The following is a 23777-nucleotide window of genomic DNA, read 5'->3' on the forward strand; positions in this document are numbered from 1 at the left end:
CAAGTGGCGACATTAAAAGTAAGGATAAATTGTGCGTTATGATTACAAAAATGAAGCACAGAGGTGCAGTAAACTCTGGTGGTTGACACCTTCAGGGTACAGTCAGTTCCCGTGACGTCACTGTAGCTGCATAAGAGTTTCTGAGGGCAGCGGAGGTAGTATTGCAAGCTATGTGATGTCTCCTTCAAAATAAAGGTCTAAAGTCAAGTTCATATTGGAGTTAAAATGATCACATATGAACTGACAAACTGTGGAAGCAAAGCTATTTTTAATTGCTTCTTCAGGAGTATTTAACCATAAGGTAAAGTCTGTGACACATCTGTTGGCAACCGCACCGACAGGGAATTAAGTTTAAAATAAGTGTAATCCCAAAGAATTAAGCATGGTCAAAAGATACAGAGGCCTGTTTGAAGTTCAACTTTTAAAGCTACTACGCTTTAAACAGTAAACTTGAAACAAATCTTCATATTTGCTCTTTCCCTTACGTGGCACACCAGTTTATTTTTGACCTTTTATTGCCACAAATATTGTGCTGTTTCTCATATTTTTATTAGCACTGTTGCTTCATTTATAAGAATTTGATCTGTTTTATCTGTTTTAATAGCCCAGTCAACACACATATGTGGGGCCTAAACGGGGAGTAGCAGGACTAATATTTGGGGCCCACTTGGGAAACCCAACTGGGGTCCAGCTAATTTTGTCCTCAGTTTCCATGGTGGCCCCAAATGTGTTTCCCCAGATGGGTTTATGCTGAGCCCCAGATAAGCCCCAAATCAGGCCCAGTCAAAAAAAATATGTGGGGCCTAGATGGTTAGAAGCAGGTCTTATATTTGGGGCCCACTTGGGTTACCCACCTGGGACCCAGCTAATTTTGTCCTCAGTTTCCATGGTGGCCCCAAATGTGTTTGCCCAGATGGATTAATGATGGGACCCGGATGGGCCCCAAATCAGGCTAGATACAAAATATTGTCAAAAGGGAGGGAATTCTGTCCTGTTGCCACTCATTCATTTGGCTGTCCACCTGTAAAGTAGCCTAATTCTTTTGTAGTAGTTTAATAATGGTTTGTATTTAGCTTTGGATTTATCTATTTTTGTTCGGCACTTCTCTTTACATTACTCGAAGTATTTTGCAAAAAGATGACCCGCAAATCCACTTTTATATTGAAAGGTATAACCGGAAACCCTTTTGTGTTTTACTCACTCTTGACGGTAATTATAAAAAGGGGGACATAACCTGGGATCTCCGAGCGGGCTTCAGAGAAAGTCAACCCCGCTACGGGGACGGGCTCCGGGCGGGATGCTTGTGTCCGGTCGGCTGGTCCTCGTGCCGTCGCCTCTCACCTGCATCTGCGCGCACCCATGAAGCCCCCGCTGATGAAGCTCTTGGCTGCCAGAGTGAGGCGGAAAGTGGCCGGAGACAGAGAGCATGTACTGGCGTGTCGGGTTCGCCTGGACTCGGTCGTGTGTGGTTGATCTCGGTCCGAACCAGAGCCTCTCCTCCGGTCTGCTGGGGTCCGATGAGCAGCTCTCGTTTTACGGGTACATCATCGCGTACCCACTGCAGGACTGCGGCGGGATCATGTCAGCTTTGGGCTCGGACTCGTGGTGGCGGAAAACACTCTATTTGACCGGAGGGGCTCTGCTCGCTGCCGCTGCTTATCTGCTGCACGAACTGCTGGCCATCAGGTACCAACAACAACAACAACAACAACAACATCAACAACACAGGGGCTGCCAGAGAGAGGCAGACCTCAGGATCCCTGCACGCAGGCCTCCCGGGCCAGAGCACAATCCGTGTGGATTTGATCTGCTCATATTTTCACTCCAAAGATGTATTTTCCACTGAGGTCTGATATTACTTAATCTCGTCTGATTGGGTTGGGTGAGAGTGGAGACGGAGGAGAAGGAGTCGTGAGTGGGGGTGGGGGTGTTGTGATGTAACGGAACCTCCACCCCTTGAGCTTCCTCCTTATAAACACACACATATTAGGGGAGATTTCCGTCTTCACTGGCTTATTTCTGCGGATTAATGACATGATAATAGTTTAGTGTTATTGTATGTCCGTGTGCTACCACGGCCTTCACATAGCTCTGCTGCCAAATGAAAGGACATTAGAGGCAGTAGGTCGCTTTCATTAGTCTCTGCTAGAAGGACGATGGAGGTGATGGAGGTTAACACTCCCGCTGGTGTTTGGGTCCAGTCTAAACGCTGCAGTGATGTGTGGAAGTCTTTTATAACCTCTGATGTAAACACCTTGAATCACGAAGGTTGCGGGAGGGCACATGGCACCTTTAAAGTAGAAGGAAGCGCTGTGTGCTTGATTATTCATTTTCAGGGTGAAAGCTTTGACTGAGCGAGTTTATTTCTTCAATTTACCCGCAGTCCAGGCCAGGGTCTGTGCTATGTCACAGTTTAAAGGGCACTTAGTGTTACTGCAAATGGCACCGGACGATGTGCTTTTAAGAGGAAACGGAAGCTTCCTCTGCGGTTTTTTTGTTTGTTTTTTGTATCTGTGTGAGCGGATATGTTGCAGTTTCCCCCCCTGCCTCCCTTTCTCTACACCGTCCTGTCAGCAGTCATGCGTGCTGTAGGTTATCCTTTTCTATTCTGGAGTCAGCGGCTATTTAAGCACCGCACCGAAAATAGACAGCTCCTCTGCACTCAGCCTCCTGCTTGTTTGTCGTTTCAGCACTTTACACGGCGGACAGCTCCTTGTTCTAATTCTGCATCCTCTCCGCGTGAATGTGCTGCTTTTCGTCTGGCTGTGGTTGTGGCAGTTTTGACATTACCCGGTCGGTGATTCGTTATTATAATGTTGCAGTTTTCTTGCAGACAGCCCACGTGATGCACGTGCTTACGACCTTTTTTTTTTTTGCTGATGAAAGCAAGAGAGTAACTTAATAAAAACTAAAGCAGAAGGACAAAAATTGTGAGGAAATGTACAGACAGTTTCCTCAAATAATAAAAACCAGATCAGAATATTCTGGAGAGAGTCAAGGAAAACAGGATGCTTTGTCAACTGTGTGGAAAAACTCTCAACAGTAAAAACACAACAATTTTTTACAGCTTCAGATTTAGTCTGCTATAATCTTTAGATATTTGGTCAACTAAAACTAGACTGAAACTGAAAGATTAGAAAATATATGACTAAAACTAAATAAAAATGTGCTGTCCAAACTAATACTGCTTCAGAGACTTACTTTAACCATCAAATCTGCTAAACTACTTTAAAGCTATCTTTGTATGATCCCCGAAACTGGCTAAATACATATACCAACCCTATTACTCTAACAATAACCACCAAAATAAGTACTTTATGAGCAACTATGATGGCTATCAGTTGCAGTATAATTCTTCTTTGTCTTGTAATGGGCTTTGGGTCAGACTTAGTTCATCCACTGTATGGGACTAATAAAGTTATCTTATCTTAAGGCCGCCCTCCAAGCCAGATTTCTTCTCATTGGCTGCCTCTTGTAAACCCCTGTGCCTGTGCCAAAACTGACTATTTAGATGCCCTCTCTCACTGACATCAGAGGGGCTAATAACATCCAATAGTAGAAAAAAACTACACTCTGTATATAGTTGATACAAAATACTTGGCTAACCCTCATCCTAACTTAAATTTAAGCATGGTCTAATGTTATATCAAGTGTATGTACTCAGATCTAAAGATTTGTGTCATGCCGACTTCCTTTTTGTTCCCTAAAAGGGGGGAACAGGCTAATTGCTTCCCTGTTTTCAGCTATAATATGAAGTAGACTACTAACAGCCGGATATGAGGATGGTATCAGTCTTCTCATCAAAGAGAAAAGCAGGGATGTAGTCGAGGCTCATAGATTGGTCTTAATCCATCATATTTAAAATGTAGCATCAAGAGAAAAGGCTAGACTTCTGATGAAGAACACAATCCATACGAAAAATGCTGAAAACTGAAAAGGACTAACTGTTTATGTAGAAATATAGAAGACGAGTTCTATGTCCATGTATGCAGTTGACTCACACCCAACCCTCACACTCTACATTTTAGTGTTTAGTTGTTGTTTTTTCACAACCCTTGGAGTGTGTGTGACATGCAGCTCTTTCCCTTTTTGCCTCGTACAGAAAGGAGGAAGAGCTGGACTCTAAAGATGCCATCATACTCCACCAGTTCTCCAGGCCCAAAACTGGCGCCCCATCCCTGTCGCCTTTCTGCCTTAAGCTGGAGACCTACCTCCGTATGGTTGACCTGCCCTACCAGGTATGACTGTGTTTATGTGGCTGCAAAAGAAAAAAGAAAAACAATATTTTGTCTGTTTATATAATAAAATGAATTTATTAAAAAAATCTCTCCTGCAAAGGTCACTCAGTTTCTTTTGCAGCATTTACCAACCACTTTGAGAATTTCCTCATCATCCTCCCAACCCCCTTTCCTCAACCCTCCTCTAGAACTACTTTGATGGGAAGCTTTCGCCGCAGGGAAAGATGCCGTGGATCGAGTACAACCAGGAGCAAGTGTGTGGCACAGAATTCATCATCGACTTCTTGGAGGAGAAGCTGGGCGTGAGCCTCAACAAGAGCCTGACACCCCAGGAGAAGGCCTTATCACGCGCCATCACCAAAATGGTGGAGGAGCACTTCTACTGGTGAGGGACCGCTGAGATTCAAGCTGATTGTTTTTGTATTAAAGGAGTGCATCTGTGTCTCTGTATATATAAATAAATGCATCTCACAGGACCATAGCTTACTGTCAGTGGGTGGACAACCTGGAGGAGACCCAGAAGATGCTGTCGGTGAGCGGTCCACTTAGTGACCTACTCAAGTGGATCCTGAGTCACCTGACAGGTGGGATTGTTAAGAGGGAGATGTACGGTCACGGGATTGGACGGTTCTCTACCGCGGAGGTGTACGCCTTAATGGAGAAGGACATGCGCACCCTGGCCGCCCTGCTTGGTGAGTTTTTTTTCAATATAAAACAGTATGAGTCAGCCTATGGGCAACTGAATCTATTTAAGTATGCATTAAGTTTGGAAGTATGTTTTTCCAGAAGACAAATGGAATCAAAACTTGTAATCCAGCAAATCGACCAGATTTAGATGTGGTCACATTAGAGTCTTCAGTGGGAAAACACTTTTTCCCCCTTTTTTTTCTTTTTTTTGGCTTTGTTTTGTAAATCTACAAATCTCTTTGTATTGTGAAGCTCGATCTCAGTGTGTGTCACCATTTTGCTTGCATAGTTTACCCCAGGGGCAGATCAGTGGCTTTTCAATATGCGCCTTGAGACCTATAACCAGAGACATCATGTTTGTTAGCAGCAGTGGATGGAAAAAAACTGAAGGGATTGCTCAACACTGACCTCCTGTGGTAGAAACTTAGCATTGCAATCACTGTTAAACCTGGCAGTTCATGGTAGACGATTTGCAGTTGTTTGGCCATGACAGGTGGCTTCTCAGGTTAAATTTTTTTCACTAAAGGTGTCAGTTAATCTGTTACCAGTATGTGTTTATTTATTATAAAACAGAAGAAAATTGAATTTAAAGCTTCACTGTTTGACTTGTTTTTTTCTGTCTGCTGTCTAAGGTGATAAGAAGTACATTATGGGCTCTAAGCTTTCAACAGTAGACGCCGCAGTGTTTGGTCACCTGGCCCCTGCTATGTGGACGCTACCGGGATCGCGGCCAGAGCAGCTAATCAAAGGTGAATTCACCAGAAAGGCGGTCTACCTAATTTCAAACAAACTTGCACTTCAGTGATGTATGTATAGTATTCACAAATCCAATTCAAAAAAAGTCAGGGTGGTGTATAAAGTGTAAAGCAAAGCAGAATGCAATGATTTGCAAATCTCTCAAATCCAGATTTGATTCATAATAGAACACAGGAAACATATCTAATGTTTTAACAGAGAAAATGTTAAATTTTAAGAAAAACTAAGGTAATTTTTTTTTACCACAGTGTAGCATCCTCTCTTTATTTAACAACAGAAGTTGACATGATATTCAAAGTGTTCTAAATTTTACATTGAGGAACCTTATTCTGAAATTTTTCTACAACTTGTAGACACAGTTTTTGAAGCTCTGCTGAGAAACGTCTGAGTTACTAACCTGATGCTAGTTAACCAAATTAGATGCAAAATGCTCCTCCAGCTGTTTATTTTTAGTACCATTCACTTTTCCTGCATTTTGTTCCCTTCACTTTCCTTTTTTTTTTTAGATGTGTTGATTCCATCAAATTCAAAATAATCAAATATTATAAATTGTCTCCATATGTTGGATTGTGAATAAAATATGGGTTTATGAGATCTAAAGAGCTTTGTATTCTGTTTTAAACAGTGTCCCATCTTTTTTGGAATTGGCATTGTAAGTGTATATATTGATTGTATTAATATACATCCTATATTAAGAATTAAAACATTTTTTTCCCTCTGAATCTGTAATGGCTCTGAGTTACAGAAATGTGAACTTTTGAATGTTGTAATCACACATTTAACACAGAATTCATACATTTGAACACTCTGTTGTATGAGAGGAAAACAATCCAGTGTCCTTTAGGGAAAATCATAATCAACTGATGCAAGATGAGCAACATCAAAATGAAAATGAAATTCACTAAACTGTAAATCAAGTTATTTTTTTTTAATCTAAGAGAATAAGAATAAAATTAATAAGAAGAAATTCTCTGATCTTTGACTAAGACACTGTTTTTTACCTTTTCTGCTAACCTTTAAAGCTCATCAGTGCCTAAAATGACCAATGGAAAAGAGATGAATTATCATTTTATCACTATTTATACATAAAAATGTGTTTTCTACTTTTTTTTTTAAACGTAGGTAATCATTACTGGAAAATAATATTTCTGTTAGGACCACTTTTGTCAAAAGAAGGTATTGTTTCCATTTGGCAGTGCTTTTTATGATGTATACACAACAGCCCAAGGTGGGATTAAAATGAACAACTGGTGTTTAGGTGGGTTGCAAAGCAGCTTGTAGGCAGGCTAAAGCAGTTGGACAGAAATCCCCAGTAAAGTGTTTCCTGAGCCATCAGCTGGCGTTGCTATTTGCTGTTTTATGGACTGTGAGATCTAATCCTATACTCACTTATATCGCTGGTGTCTCAGTGAGATACCTTCTGAGTGTTGTACCTACTGAGATGTTTGTTCCACCCAGGTGAGCTGATCAACCTCGCCATGTACTGCGAGCGCATCCGCCGGCGATTCTGGCCCGAGTGGTTCGTCGACCTGGAGGACTTCCGCTACAACGACACCACAGAGGGCAGCGACTCGCCCTCGAAACTCCCCGACCTCGGCCTCTACTCCTGCACGGACACTTTCCAGGATGATACGCGCACACACACTTTACACACTCACACGCCACAAGCCCCGCCATCGTCTCAGAGTGACCCCACGGGCCACTCGCTGTACGACTCTGACATGGACACAGAGTGCTCTGAAATAGACCAGCCCAAGTGCTGACGAAACACACACACACACTTATAGTACACACTACATATAGGCACGCCACAGGAGGGAGCTGCATCCCACCTATGTTCTACCTCTTAGAACAGAAAACAAGAGGGGGGTGTATTCAGCGTTCGCCAGCCGGGACGTTGAGGGTGTAGAAGGGTAAAGTGCCAACTGTAGTGGAGGAAAGATTGCAGAACAAGGAAAAAAAGATACAACAGAGATTAAACTGGAAAAGAAGTGAAGAGAAAAAAAAGAAATTTAGGTTTAAAAGTGAGAATAGAAGGCATTCAAATCAGGAGTAAATGACGCAGTTGCCGAGAAACTCCTCCACATCAACTGCAACCACAACCTTCTACCTGTTGTCTGTTGCGTGCCCACCGTTGTCCCTCGTAGCAGCTCGCACCACCCAGCAGCGTTTTGCGTCTGTGTGTGTGTCTGTGTGTGTGAGTGTTTGTGAGTGCATGTGTGTGTGTGCGTGTACCAAATGAACCTTTAATACATGAAAGAAACTGTACAGAATCCATGAGAAAGAAAACATTTCAGTGTAAATATATAAACGAATCTGACTTCATTCTCAGATTTAATAGATAAAAACTGTATTATATATGAGTATAAATAATATAGATAGGCTGGAACTATAGTATTATGTTGTCTGTCATATGGTGTAAATATTCTAGGTGTTTCTCCTATGAATTCCTGCCCTGCTGGTCTAGGATCAGCTAGAGGAACCCTGTGAATTCTTGTACTGTATGTATCCGATTACAGGGATATTACAGTATTTAAACAGTTGAGAAAAGAAAAATCATAAAACATAATAGGTAGTAAACTCCCATCTTCCATGAACATTTTGTCTAACTGAGGCAATTATTTTGCCTCCAAAAAAATCCCCCAAATCTTAATGTACGCTGCTGTATTTAGGACATTTTACATGCATTCAAGCATTGAGCGCACGCCAAACAATTGTGTAGATATAGAGCGATAGATAGTAGACAGTCTGAATCAAAGTGCATGGCTGATTCAGGCCCATAAGTCTCTCTTAGCACCCCACATTGATAATCTTTAGCTACATTTCTTAGTAAGCCTAGTGTGATGGAATGATGTAGCTTGTTTGTCGGTGCCTCTGGCCAAATCAGCCGTGCGAGCATGTATCCAATGGATTATGGAAAAAAAAGCACTTGTTTTCTTTCAGCATTTCTACCAGAAAATGTTACGTAAAGCAATAAGACACACAGACACAGGTTCACTTTATGCCACGCTGTGATATATGAGGGGTATGATGGTAAGGTGCAGGCTCTATGTGCGCTTGTCGTTCATCAAGCGCACGTACCGACAACATTTTGTATGCGTGGAAGCAAGGGCGAAATACTGTTTATGTTCCTGTGTATGTTAGTTTCACATCATTTAAAAAATATTTAGCTCTAGAAGTTTGTTGACTGTACTTACAGTCCTGGTATAAAGAAAGCGCACCCTCTTTCAACTCTGAGGTCAGAATACACATCAGGACATATTAAAAAGTCACGTGGTCTTACCAGGTTCTAAAATAATGTATATACAGCCTCAGGTGAATACCAACACATGATGTATTACACTGTGTCGTTATTAAAAAAATAAGATGAAGTGCAGAAGCAGGATGTGAATAACCAAGTATACCCCATGGTTCAGTAGCCATCTTTAAGCATCAGAAACTGAAGTAATTGTTTTCTCCGTGACTAAATCAGTCTCTCACATTGTTGTGGAAATTCTTTTCATGTGGCTGCAACACAGACCAACATCATCACACCTCCACTCCTGTACTGGACAGTTGGTGTGACATATTTGTGTTAATTTGCTTTGTTTGGTTTTCTCCAAACGTGGTGCTGTGCGTTATGGCCAATCTGTCCAAACGGCATTGTTCCAGATGTCTTGTGATATGTTTATATGCAACTTTGCAAACGTTAGCCATACTGTCAGGTTCATGTCATATTTTAAAAGGAAAGGGCAAATGAGTTACCAGGAGAAAGTTCAGTCTTTTTCTAACTGTCCTGCCAAGAAGTGTAATGTTTGACATGCTAACTGAGGCCTGTAGAGTCTCAGATTTAGCTCTTTGTTTTTTTTAGTTTCTGTAAACACGGCACAGCCAGACTTTGGGGTGAATTTGCCAGGATGTCCACTCTGGGAAGACTGACAAATGTTTTCCCCTTGAGATGAATCTTTCTCACTGTTGAATGACAGACTTCAAATTGTTTGGAAATAGCATTATAACCCTTCTCTATGAATTTGCAGAAGTCTTTGCTCCTTGGCAGTGTGTTAACACACACCTGAACGCTGCAGACCAGCAAGCTGTAAAACCTTTTCCTTTCAGAGAAGTGCTCACACTTCCTAATGATCAGTTAATGAATTGCATTTGATTAACAGCATCCGGTTGCTACTTCTGTGAAAGCAGTGAGGGTGTACACACACTGCATCTGTATTTTTGGCTTAGTTTTAGTTAAGTAAATAATGACGTGGTGTAATAATGCATGTGTTATTTTTCATATCAGGTTGTAGTTACCTCATTTAATGATCTGGTAAGGACCAGATGTCCTGATGCACAAAACTGTAAAACTTAGTGTGGGTGTTCTTTCTTTTTCACAAGACTGTACCTGAGCTAGTTAGGTGAACTCAGCAATCACAGTCAGTCCCAGACATTTTATTCGACCTGTCCTACCCTACATTCTGTCCATAACGGAGTTACAGACTTGCTGAAACTAAAAGTTCTGTTAGGGAACTTTAGGGGAAATTACAGATCTCACAGTAAACAAACTGTGGATGTGGTTAGTAATTACAGTTCGAAAAACTGTAATTTAAACCCTGATGTGAGGCCTTTAATAGGCGTATACATGATGTCAGCCAGCAAGTTACACTAAAATATATTTGGCGTAATTTTAAAAACTGCATCTCCAGTTAGTCATTTGTCCACCAGAGAGCACTGGAAGCAATTTTTTCAAATATGCTCACAACTCCTGCTGCTCTCAGTTCTAATAACCACATCTATAGGATAACATTAAAAATGTCTTTTATGGTATAATAAACTGCTTTTGTATGTTTGAGTCTTTAAAATTCTGAGATTTGCCTCCAAAATGTGCAAGCGTGGCTCCGTTTGTGGGGATGCTGCATGTAGGTAAGACTAAAATTTAAAACAGATGTAGCATTAACTTACCTCTAATTCGAAAGAAGAAGCAACAATCCTACATAACGAAGGGAACTGATGGGGAAAGAGTCCAAAGGATGAGAGGGCTTTTTATTTATTTTTTGATCCTTAAGGCACTATTACGATTCTGATGTCATTTTAAAACCATGAGTTTGAATGTGATGATGCCTCTCTGTTCAATTCTGCTCGATAAAACAATACCATTAGTTGTTGGTCCAAACTCTGAGTCTGATGTAAGCCTTTTGTGGGGACACAGCAGACACTGAAGCCTTTATGGGTGTGTGTGTAAGTGTGTGTGTTCAGCAGCTGAATTTCAGTGGAGTAACAGACTGAAACTAAGAAGCTAATGAACTGAAAAGTTTGGTTTGGTGTCTTAAAATCCCTCGCCTGCATGCTATTGCCTTTTAACGTCAGTAGTCAGATTCAGCCTTATGGGAGCTGAAGCTAAACAGTTTACTTCATACCAGTGCCAGTGTATGACTTCTGTTTTTGTATGTTACATTTATTTATATATTATATGTAATTTATGCTGTTTCTATTAATTTATTAAGATGGCTGATGTGCTTGAATTTGATAAGCAATTCTAATTTTGAACATTTTGCACTTTAGTTATGTTTACACGTGTTTTGTTTCTATGTCTGAAAATCACTGTCAGACTAATGTATGCATTGGTGTATTAGTGCGCTACTTTAGATTTCCTTCAGGCTTCTGCTGACATATAACTCGTATAAAAGCTACACGTCCATGCAAGTCACAGCAGTGGTTGCGTGTATATCCACAACCTGGAAAATGTTCCCGTTCATACATGCGGTTTGCTGCATGTCTGACATTTGCTGCAAACTTTGCCTTTACAAAACACAATAACTTAGCTTCACCCTGCAGTGATTTATGTTCACTTGAAGCCGAGATACCAAACTGACACTCGATCTTCTGTAAGCAGGGTGAGGTGAGTCATCCTGCTGATCGGCAGATCATCAGTGTCTCCTCTCTCTCGTGCGACTTCACCTCTGGCAGTACAAATTGCAAAAGTCCTCCTGATAAGAGTCTGTTGCCAACTCTGTCTGTCTCAGTGTTCCTCTGCATTTCGAGGTCAGAAGTCGGGGTTTAAGCCCCGCCCTGTGCGTCATTGTTCCCATTCTACCCCGATTCCTGCTTGTAGACTTGTAGAAGCCACATTGCGCTGTTATCTTGATGTTGTGCGTGTGGAAAAACACTTGTGATATCTTGTTGGACTGTAAATAAGTGAGCCAGAAAAAAGCCAAACTAAATATATAATTTATAAATACATATATATATATATAGAAAGACAGAGAAAGCGAGAGAGATGAATATGACCTAAAAGAACATGCTCTGCAAGAGTTTTAAAAAAAGAGATTCTTATGAATGTATCATAATCAGAGATAAAATGCTGTATGACAATGGATTACTTCTAATATTTCATTAAATATAACTGTCAAATTTTCCTCTGGTTTTGTTTCCGTCATTGTGTGGATTGCTGCATGCATGAAAAATGAGAATATTTCTGCATGAACTGTTCAGTATCAACATGTTGAACTGGGTATACTCTGGCATATCTATCTCATAATCCCTCTCCCTCTGTGCTTGCTGCCATACGACAATACTAAGCCCACCCAACAATGCTGAAGGATTAGCTCTCTGCCCTTTTCTTTGAGCTCTAAGGGAAACAGAGAGGAAAAAGCAGGGTATAGAAAGAGAAAAGGCAAGTTGCGGGAGCACCAATGTAGAGACGGAGCGTGGGTTTGGGTGCGAAGCGGGCTTGAAAAGGGGAAGAGACAAACAGCTCGTGAACAGATGAATGATATTTGATAGCTTTGGCTGGTTGCGTTTCTGAGACCATTGTGCAAAATCCCTGGGAGATCGCTTCCACACAAGATAGGGGAGACAATTCAGGGCTGACAATGACACCAGAGTATAAATCATCTCTGGTGAGTCAAAGATGGCACACAGTGTCAGAGGGAGCAGCTGTGTGTGTGTGTCTAACACGTGGCTGAATGCATGATATGTGAGGTGAGACAATGTGTGCAGTGAGAACTAAGCGTGTCTGTGTGTGTGTGTGTGTGTGTGTGTGTGTGTGTATGTGTGTGTGTGTGTGTGTGTGTGTAAAAATATGAAAAATGCAGAGGATGCCTGTAGGAGCGTGAGGGCTGGGAGGAGGGCAGATGGTCGCTTGCAGATAGGACGGAATCCAGGCAACGGGGTCCTCCAGAGAGCTGGGTTCAAACCAGGTTTACACACAAACACACACACACACACACACACACACACACACACACGCCACAAATATTCACGCTTATCTCTTTCTTTCTCTTTCAGGCACTCTCTTTTGTTGCCCCTCAACTGCACACACCAGTTTCAAGTGGTGTCAAAATAAAAGCCTCAGTATATCAAATAATTGTAAAATAAAATACAGTCGCACAGTTAGACAGATTCCTTGTTATTTTATGGTTGATAGCAAATTATATATCTACATATTTTTTCATTTACTTTAACTTGACCTATTATTGAATATCTGAAATTACAAAAATCATTGTGAGTTTGTTTAAATATAGAGATCATAGTTCCACATTCAGCAAAGTGTCCGAATGTTGTTGTTTTTTTTTAACCACCATTCACCTAGAAATTCAGCACATGTAATTAAAACTTTGCCTCCATCTCCCATTTAATTAATACTACAATAAACCTTTAAAAAAATACATTTGATCAAGATTGTGGTGGAGAAATACAGGAATCTGCTAAAATAGCATAATAACTGGATCTAAAAATTAGAGGAAATTTGTGGATCTTTATAGAATAGAAGGAATTATAATAACAATAATAATAATGATAATAATTTCGCTCATAAATGAGTGAAACTCAAATTCTGTATGTGTTCTTCACTTTATACGTACTTTTTTAAATGTAAGGCCATTTTTAAGCTTGTGTGTCTGTTGTCTTCTCTTGTTCTGTAACCTCATCACATAATTAATTGCCTAATGATTATTCAAGAGAATCGATGACTGTGGAATAATGGACACACTGGCCAGTAAAAATAATAATTTTGAACATCAACATTCACCGTTCAAAAATCGACCACCTTACATTCAACTTAAGGCTCTTGAGGCTTCCTTTAAACCACTAGGTGGCGTCAGGACACCGATTTGGCCACGGATCAGGCCAGGGTGTAATAAAACATACAGTACAGACACGAGGTGAACAAACCCAGTGCAGAGATGTACTGTTAAATGCATTTCCAGCTGGTGAAGCCTCGCACAGGTCCTGAAACAACAGTTTAAGCTTCAATTTTTTTTTGTAATTTAGACTGAAGTCACAACCTTTTCATCTCTATTTGAAAAACCCTGTCGATATTTTCTTTTTCTTTTTTTTGCACAACATTTCAGTGTTAATTTATTTGCACACCTTTCCCATTTAAACTATTTGCGCATTCATCGTACATGGAAATGATAAATAGGACAGGTTTATGGTTATTTTTAGTGTGCATGCTGATGGCAGCAGGCCCAATTATACATAATAACACTATTGTTACATCAGCTTCTGTCCCTCACCTGCAGTGAGGCCTATATACCTGCATTTCACATCCTTTACAGACAGGCCTGATTTTTATTTATTTATTTATTGCCTAATAACATTTTTTTAAATTTTGCTTCGACGGTCTGAAATTTATCTCGCCGTGCTTGTCGATCACTTTTCGCATTTATCCTGATAATAATAATTTGAAGTCACTTGCTGAGCATCTTCTGTGACATCCATCACACAGCAGTATCAGAGCACATCAGCAGTAGCAAACACTTCAACGAAGCAGGTGAAGCATTTTAAACAACCGAGACGAACTGATAAAATCCCCAATTTTAATGCGAGTCCCCACACAATAAAAAATACAGTTAAATGCGACTTTTTCCCCTCTTCTTTCTTCCACCCTGAAGCGCAATGAACGTGCAGGACTGCAGAGTTTTAGAAAACAAATACGCTTTAATGACAAAAAGCATTTAGAAATTGTGCAATCGTTGATTTCTTTTTCCTCTTCGTTTGATCACAGATTTCAGGTCACTGCTATTTTGTTTTGGTTTGCCTCTTTTTTCCCCTCCACACATCAGAAACTCAAATTCAGCTGAAGATTAAACGGTGTGTGATTACAGTATTTTTTTTTTTTAATTCAGAAATATGGGGCCTTATTTTAATCGAGGGCGAATTATTATGTAATACCTACCCATAAATAAAAAATGCCATGTGCGTATTGCAGAACGTTACATAAAAATATTGCTATGGTTATTTTTTTATGATTGGCGATGAAAAGAGAGGTTATAGACCTACTTTGATGTTGTTAGGTAAGACTTATACATTCAGGGTTTTTTTTGTACACTGTCTTACATTAACAGGCTTTGGTCTATTAAAAATATTCCTCTCCAGTCATCAGTATTCCTCAGCTTTATTTGAGTTTCCGCTTTCTTTCTTTCTTTTTTTTCTGTTAAATATATATATAATTATTCTTCATAATTTGGTAAAAGAACCTTTTAGTGGGTTTTTCCTCCCACATACACTCCTGCTATCAGATCAGGTTATCAATCACAGGATTTCAGTGGCACAAGAACACGTGTCTGTGTTTGTGCTTTGGCACAGACTGACAGAAAAGAAACTGAACATACAAACAACCAAACGAACAAACGAAGCAATACAAAAACGAATTAAGATACATCCCACAGATCGCCTTCTCCGTGAATGAATGAGTCATACAGTAGTAGTAGTAGAAGTATAGCCACTGTGGCCAGAGCTGGTACCAGGATATATTCAGGGTTTTTTTTCTTCTCAGGAAAAGAAGGCAAAATGAGCTGGATTGTTCAGTGTTCCAGCCGGACAGTCTCGGTCTTTCTCGTCACAGCATTTTGGAAAAGTACAGAAATAACAAACAGCAAAAACACACTGTAAACAGGCGCACAGAAATGTCTGCACAAAAGGAAAAGCCTTGAAGTCCACCAATACTCAGTCTCAATTGTATTATTATTATTATTATTATTATTATTATTTGTTTATTTTATTATTATTATTTGCTGCTAAATTAGGAATGTAAAAATGTAAATACGTTCACATTTTATTATATTAAACCAATACTGTAATTTTATTGTGAATAAGTTCAGGTCGTCACAATAAATTTAGACGAATACCTACAATTTTACAATAATAATAATAATAATAATAATAATAATGACAAATCTATCTGGCTGGTATTGGCTTTAATTTTTAAACATTGTACAGCAGGTGTCTGCCATTTCAGCCCTCTCTTGCCACAAGCCGCGAAGAACCCCTGTTGCTTTTGTTATGATGGAAAGATGGCGTTTATTTACCCACACTCACTGCGACTAAATCATCATGCCCGAAGCGAGTTTTTATGTTTTTTCTCCCCGCGGACACGTCTCGTCCGTGTCACACTCTGCCTTTTTTTTTTTTTTTTTTTATCTCTTCTTCTTCTTTTTTTTAAATAACATATTTGATGATGGCACACTGGCGCCTGGGTCTGGCATAAAGAAAATGTCGCTGTTTTTTTCTTATTCTTTTTTTTTCTGGTTAGCACACACCACCCCCGATACGTTTGGCAGTTCTGCGGCATGAAACCTCTCCATACGGCTCTGCTATGAGTATTTTTAGCGCTCGCGTGCCACTGCGTGTCCCCACTGTGTCTGTCCGTGGGTCCAACATCTAAACTGGCTGAGGTCCAGTTCCGAGCGGTCCAGCACAGAGAATAAAAGAAATAAGGAGGCGTTATACCTCCTTTAAGGGGTCCGTGTTTTTACTCGGGATTGAGAACTGAGGTCACTGCACGGGAGTTTGTCCTCCGTGGCGAGGAGGGGTGTCCCCGTACATGTCCTCTCCTCCAGGTATCTGTCCCCCAGCGGGCGTCATCCTCTTCTCCTTTTGCCGCCGGTTACAAAACCAAACCCTCACCACCTCCTTCTCCAGCTGCAGGCTGTCCGCTAGGGAGTTGATCTCCGCTGCTCCCGGTTTTGGACATTTGAGAAAATGGCTCTCCAGAGCCCCTTTGACGCCCACCTCAATGGAGGTTCTCTTTTTCCTTTTCCGTCCCTGTGCCGCGATTTTATCCAGGCTGGTGGGGCTCCCCGAGGTGGAGTCCGCCTCCTCCAGCCACTTGTTCAACAACGGTTTTAGTTTGCACATGTTTTTGAAGCTGAGCTGAAGCGCCTCGAACCTGCAAATGGTCGTCTGAGAAAAAACGTTCCCGTACAGCGTCCCGAGAGCCAGTCCCACGTCCGCCTGGGTGAAGCCAAGCTTGATTCGCCGCTGTTTGAACTGCTTGGCAAACTGCTCCAACTCGTCAGAGGTCGGCGTGTCCTCGTCAGACTGATCCTGATGGCCCCCGTGCTGGTGATGGTGTGTGAGAGACTGCTGGTGGGCCCCGGGGCCGCCTCCGTGTTCACTGAGGTGCGGACTGTGGCTGTGGTGGTCCTCTTCGCGCAGAGGGTGGTGGTGCATCCCCCCTTGCTCTCCCCCCGGCATCAGACCGAAGCCGGACTGAGAGTACACCAGGCTCTGGCCCTCAGATGTCGCCATACCGGAGATGTGCGTTGTGGCTGTGCTGGTTCGCCATGCTCTGGCGTCGTGATGCGCCTGCTGGTGCGCTAGGTGAGGGTGTCGCTGTTGCTGCTGCTGTTGCTGCTGCTGCTGCTGCAGACTGCTGGAGTTCTGCAGCTCCTCTCGGTCACTGTCATGCAATACGGGTTTCACGTCCTGTTCTCCGAGGGGACTAGACGGCCAGGGTGCCCCGCTGTCACCGTGAGACAGCGCCGTTATCCACTGGTGCGCGTGGCTGAGCGGATGCCCACCGCCCGGTAACGTGCTATAGTCGTTCTGGAGCAGGGTGTGCGCGTCCCTGTACGCTGCCGCCTGCTGCATGCTCCCGGACTCCGAGTGCGGCGGCGGCGCGCTGCTGGGGGTACTGAGGACGCTGTAGTGGTTGGACGTTGCGGTCGCCATAACTATCGGAGCCAGAGTGATAGCTGGAGTTAAAAGGAGGCTGCCTTTGACAGTAACTCTTTTGCGCCACGGGGCAGCTAGGCGTCTCTCTCCAGCATCTCCCGGGCGCTGTGCCAAGGGGACGCAGAGGCGCGCACCTGTGGTCCGCCTCGCTCCGCTCTTTATTGGCCAAGAACGGTTGACAGATGTGGTTACCCCTGACAGCACCCCGCTCATTGGTCACGGGAGATTGTACAGAAACCCCAATCACTCTGCCCAACAATACAGGCAGTCCTGCAGGATGCTAGAGTACTACAAAGTGGAGGGAGAAATCAGGCAGTGTAAACACAGAATAGGCAGAAGAACCTGGGTTGTACTAAAAGAAAAAAAGGGGGGGAGGGAGGGTCTGACGTTTCTGTCTTTGTTTTAAAGTACTTTTATAACCTTGATCTGGGTCACTGGGTCACAAGTGTTGGATTTGTGCGTCAAAACGCTGCGTAAAAGTTACACACGAGATGAAGACTTTACATATTAATTATTGTAGGATAGTAATCACTCCCGTTTCAATCTTTTTTTTTTAAATGCAACTTTCAGGGAGCAAAATATTCAAATGCCCAAACATTCCGACCACGTCTGATTCCATGCGCGTGAAGTTGGATATCTCGAGGTTATTTTGCGCCACGAAGACAAAGCAGCGATCGTGACGAGAAACTTCCAGCTGCCTCTCTGCCCCCAGGACGCTGTCCAGAGAGTGGGGCTGCGTGCTTCCAGGTTCTGCCCCGTTACCATGGCGAACGCAGTGAATGGAACAACAACGCCCACGTCACAGCTGCAATTCGCTCCTTCTTTTCGTTCCGTTCCAAAGGGCTCATTGGGGCCGCGCTCTCGGCCGACGGGACAAATAATAGGGAGGAGGGGGCGGGGGGCAGAGGAGAGGGCAAATCGGGGCCGAAAAAAGAGGAGGCTACAAGAATGGATCCCTCAGCCTGCTCTGAGCCCACTCCACCCTCCACCACCCACCCCCATCTTCACCTGCCTGTTGGGTAAACTTTGAGATGTGGCACGCGAGGCTTGGCTTTTCAGACAGCAGGCCTCGACCTTTAATGTGCGGACGAGGAACAAAATGTAGAAAATATTTCCTCCTTCAGGAATTTAGTGCTCTCCAACATGAGTTAGTTTGGTATACCCAAAAGTCCCATAAATACCACTTAAAATATCCACTTTATTGCACTTTAAAATCTCTTAGCTGAATAATTAATGCAACTTTAGACTAATCCAGAAATTTGCACACTTATTTGACAGCTAATGTTACCTGTAACTATGAAGATTGAGCTTTTAAACATAATCTGATGCACTGATGTTTGATTAAAGCTCTGCTGTAATGACGATTTTAATGTATATTATATTATAAACACTACTTTGTGTACATTTTGGTCATTTTGCAGACTTTAAATTCTCCATGAAAGTGTTTTTAATGGAAACTAAGCTTTCACTAAAGGCTTTCAGTACCTCGTTTATCATTGTAGCACAGGATCATTAAGGTGTTGGGAAGACAATATCAGTTAAGTTAGTGAAAATTCATCAAAGCACTAATTTTTTTGCAGTATCTGCTGGTCCTATCTTTAAATTAATGCAATAATATTGAAATTAAACTATTCTTCATTCTGCTGAGTCCCCCTGAAACCCTCTTAGACCCCTCGGGGGTCCCTGGACCTACTTTGGCAACTACTGGTATTTAGGAGATGTGATTTTATTGGCTCAAAGTGGGGCACTGACTGTAAGACATCACAGCTATTAGGAGGTTAAAGGAGCCTCAAAGGACCAAAAAACATCAATGTTTCACCTTCAAACAGGGATGCTGTGCAGCATCATGGGCATTAAGGAACATCTGTGTAATTTTTTTTATATATATAAAATAAATTTAAAGCCACAGGGACTCTAAGGCATGCAAGGAAAATAGCATTTATGAGGTTATTGAAGACCACGGTGACCTACAATAAAATTTCGTATAAGAACTGATAGGTTAACCAATAAATCCTTTGACTGATCGAGCGGAGGATGCGTAGACATAAACTGACGCGCTCAGATTTATAGGGATCGAAAGAACACTGGCTTATGATTAGGGTGTAATTCGGAGAATTACCAAATGTGTCGCCAGGGGCTCTGGCAAGCCGTGTGTTGAGAGAGGCAAAACATATTACCCTAATAGACTAATATGCAAACTACTGGCTGCCCAATTACAGGACTTAATAACGCATAAACGATGCGGGTCCTGTTCTTACAAGACGAAGAGGTCGTTGTTAATTCAGTCAAAGGGCCGGCTATGCTGTCAACACAGGCAGCGCTTTTGCACACACATGCAGTCTTCGTTTCCCTGTCTGTATTCACGAGTGAAAGTTAATGATGGAGATTCTGAGCGTTAAATTAACAGTAATTATGGCCCCAGTGCTGTAAAGATTCAATTTCTTCCCAAGTCTAATGGGCCAAAGTGTCCCTGTGCGCAGGCACAACTCCTTATGAGATATTTATGATTGAATGATTATGATTGAGATGGAACGAAAACAAACACTCGCATGGAAAAACCCACAGAAGAAAGGCATCTGTTCCTTTGTTACATTTCCTACATTTTTGCAGTATTTGAAATAGTTTTTACTTTCTCTGTTTATTTCTTTTTTGGGGTGTAGCAGTGCAGCAGGAGTACTACATTAAAGGCCAGCACTTTTTTAATCCAGATGTGAAAAGCTTTTTTTTATTGGCTCCTGTGTAAACAGTACCACCCGCTCTCCCACACTGCTTTGAGAACGAACAGTTCAAGTGTGAGGTGAAGCCATTAATGTGAGCGAATGTTTGCAAGCACACCAGTACTCTGGCTGCTTTCACTTTCTCTAGACCAGTATGTGACCAGCCCATGTCCCTCCCCCTGTGGGAACTCTAACACAGGGGTAACTGGGGCAAGGGGGGCTCCTTTATGCTGCCGGACACAGGGAGATAATGGCCATTCCTCCACAGCTGGCCCACACAATCAAAGGAAGAGGGGGCTCGGAGGATTCCAGCTTTAACCAGCCCATTGTCTGGGCTAATTACATCTGAATGCAAGACTCGGAGAACCCACCTCCCCCCTGAGCGAAACCTGAACAGAATACCCCAAACAACCCTTCAGAGATGAGGGAGAGTGCACAGACACGGGGCACAGACACAGAAATATATAAACCCTGGACTAATTCATTACCCCTAAATGTAAGCACACAAACACTCATGCGTGCATACACACACACTCAAGCCTCGTTCATTACCCATACACACTCTTGTCCCCAGCAGGCTCTTATCGTAGTTTCGTGTCTCTCACTCACTCTCACACACACACTCACTCAGATGTGGCACTCAGCATTAGATCAGATCTCAGCTTGCTCCTCTCAGAAGAGATGAGGAGGTCTTAGAGGACTTAGGTTGAATAGAAAACACAGAGAAGAGCCATTCCTCAGTGCACCCCCAAAATCCCAATCTACACACTCCCTCGCGCCCCCAACCACCAGTGCTCGACTCCATCTGCAGCCTGAAGTATGTGGCCTGGGCTCAGTTCGGTGCGGTCTGTTAAAACTACATGTCAGGAGGTGATGTTTTAGTATTTTCGGTTGTTTTTCGGGGGTTGCAGTCAGAGAATACATCCAGCTGATTGACATGGATTTCCTCCAGTATGATGAGCACTGCAGTGAATGCTAGCGTTTGAAATAGAGAGAGCAAAGACGCAGAAGAAAATGCGTTGCTGTGATGGCTTATACTAGAAAGTGCAGGTACCAAAGCAATAAATGACTTTAAAAATGTCTGAAAGAGTTTATTGCTTGCATCAGAGATTTTGAATGGAAGTTGGAATTTAGGCTGAAGCTCTGAAAGAGTTTTAAATGCAAGAACCAAAAGCAGCTGAAATCAGTCAACGATCATTTGCTCCAAGAATTAAAAAATTTACATTTTTAGCATGGCATTTAAAGCAGTTGGTGTGCGAGTTGAATTGTGAAGGACGACGGCTGTTGGTTTGTGGTTCAAAAAATTTACAGATGAAAGCCGTTAAAATGTCAGCTAATCTGTAAACGATGACTGCAGATGAAATTTAATCTGAAGTTGAAGTGCCAAAGATAGTTTGGACTAAATGATAGAAATGTCAGTTGGAGTATAGTTGTGTAGTGAGTTAACATGCAGGGGCTGAAAGCTGTTTATTAAACTTTAATGTCAAGTTAAGGACTGTAGACAGTTAATCTGCTGGTGTGCATGTGGGCACTGAAAATGCCAGATGAAGTGTGAAGGATGAAAGCAATTGAAACCACTACCGCAGATAGTTTAAGTGCATCGTAAATAGTTGTAGAGTCAGTTGATGTGTAGCAAGTGGTCACCTGGAGGGTTGAAAAATGAAGCCAATGCAGAAGTGCCAAAATATCAGTGAGTTGGTCGCCTTAAATATCAATTGTAAAATCTTCAACTAAATACCAGCATTATCCATGTTTACAGCCTAGTACCAATCTGTAAAGATAACCTGCTCATTTACATTTTATGAAAGCTTAAACTTCTGCTTTATTATTACAGGCATTGCAGTTCTCAGTTGCAGATTAATGCCGATTAGGTACCTTCTGCTGAACCGGACCTCTCAACCGTATTTGCAGGGTTGGTTTAATTTGGGTCATTTTGCTGCAGTCATCTAGGAAATAACATTTAATTCAGTTCAGTTTTTTATATAGAGCCAAATCATAACAACAGTCACCTCGAGGGGCTTTATATTGTAAGGTAAAGATTGTACAATAATGTAGAAAAAACCCCAACAATCAAACGACTCTCTCTGAGCAAGCACTTGGCAACACAGGGAAGGAAAAACTCAATTTTATAAGGAGGAAACCTCTGGCAGGACCAGGCTGCCATGACTGGTTGAGGGTGAATTAGGGCGTGGCTTGCTGTGCAAACAGTCATACCAACAGCTCATACAAGAAGACTATAATAACTTAGAGTTTGGTCCTTCCATGCTACATATACAAACATATAGGACCTTTCTCAAGAATTTCCTGTCTTTGGAGGAGGTCTCGGTTTTTTCCCAGCTGATGAAAAGCTAGCTGCAGCAGATGAGCAGTATCTGAAAGACAAGTCTTTAAGAAATATGAAGAAATCCATTAAAGGCCTGACACAAGACCTGAGACATGCAACTGACTCATCAGTCGATCCATTGAATCTTCAGTGAAACCTCATCAGAAATGGTCTCAACGCAAGGCGGGCTTCTAAGGAAGGAAAACAGGGAGAAAAGGCTGAGTTATGCCAAATTACACAAGAACTGGACTGAAAATCAGTGACAAAAGGTTTCTTGGACCTGTTGATGAATACAAATTAGAAATTTTTGGTACAAGCCGTTGCCAGTATATATGGAGGTCAAGAGAGAGGTACAAGAGTGAGTGTCTGGAAACTGTCTGATTGGCACCAGATTAATTTTTCAGCATGACAATGACCCCAAACACACTGCAGTACACACACACACCTGGATCAAAAAACAAACAATATCTTCCCCAGAGCTTGGACCTCAAAATTACTGGAGCAAGATGGAATAAAAAAGGCAGCCAAAATCCAGTGAAGAGCTTTAAATATCCTTTAGGAAGCCTGGAAAACTATTCCTGAAGACTTCTTAATGAAATGATGAGAAAGCTTGCCTAAGAGGTAAACAAATCACTGCGCCAATTTTCGATTTTTCTAGCAAAATACAAAGAAATGAGGGGGTAGCTCAAGATTTTTGCACAGTGCTGATGGTTTGCATGCATATAAACAGCAAATTTCTCTTTTCCTAGCTTGTAAGTACTGATATATGGACATATACACCAATTTCCATGGACACGTTTCACATTGTGCATTTGTGTACGTGTGTGTTTATGTGTGTAAGAGGTGGTGTCAGGGTTGGGAGGTCTCACTGGTGCTCAGTTTAGCATTGATTTATTCTCTTTCTCCAATTTATTTCCCCTTCGCCTGATCTGCCTCTGGGAGGACAAATGGAGGAGAAACACCAAGCGCAGTAACTATCTCACACACACATGCAGACACCACTAGCTGTATTTTACACATAGAGTGACAAATGTTTCAAAGTACAGAAATACACTCAAATACTCAAATTCATATTTCTGTATAGGGGGTGGAAAGCCAACACACACATATAGTCAAATACCTCTAAAG

The 23777-nt window shown here is 42.0% G+C and overlaps 2 protein-coding genes across 3 annotated transcripts; one reads left to right on the top strand and one right to left on the bottom strand.

Annotated features, from left to right (window-relative positions):
* Positions 1-906: 906 nt before the first annotated feature.
* On the top strand, positions 907-12066 carry faxca (failed axon connections homolog, metaxin like GST domain containing a). Of its 2 annotated transcripts, none has more exons than XM_003440744.4 (6): positions 907-1686; positions 4103-4238; positions 4427-4623; positions 4713-4930; positions 5558-5674; positions 7140-12066. In XM_003440744.4, exons 1-6 carry the CDS (start codon positions 1427-1429, stop codon positions 7442-7444), a joined length of 1233 nt encoding a protein of 410 aa, XP_003440792.1. In that variant the 5' UTR covers positions 907-1426; the 3' UTR covers positions 7445-12066. The 2 variants fall into 2 exon arrangements, with proteins under 2 accessions (XP_003440792.1, XP_005449671.1); XM_005449614.3 differs by lacking the exon at positions 907-1686 and adding an exon at positions 1693-1847.
* Positions 12067-14571: 2505 nt separating this feature from the next.
* Positions 14572-18504, bottom strand: pou3f2a (POU class 3 homeobox 2a). Its single transcript, XM_005449613.4, has one exon. It carries the CDS (start codon positions 17820-17822, stop codon positions 16428-16430), a length of 1395 nt encoding a protein of 464 aa, XP_005449670.1. The 5' UTR covers positions 17823-18504; the 3' UTR covers positions 14572-16427.
* Between the last annotated feature and the right edge of the window lie 5273 nt (positions 18505-23777).

Source organism: Oreochromis niloticus, linkage group LG15 (assembly GCF_001858045.2).
Source record: "Oreochromis niloticus isolate F11D_XX linkage group LG15, O_niloticus_UMD_NMBU, whole genome shotgun sequence".
NCBI lineage: Eukaryota > Metazoa > Chordata > Actinopteri > Cichliformes > Cichlidae > Oreochromis > Oreochromis niloticus.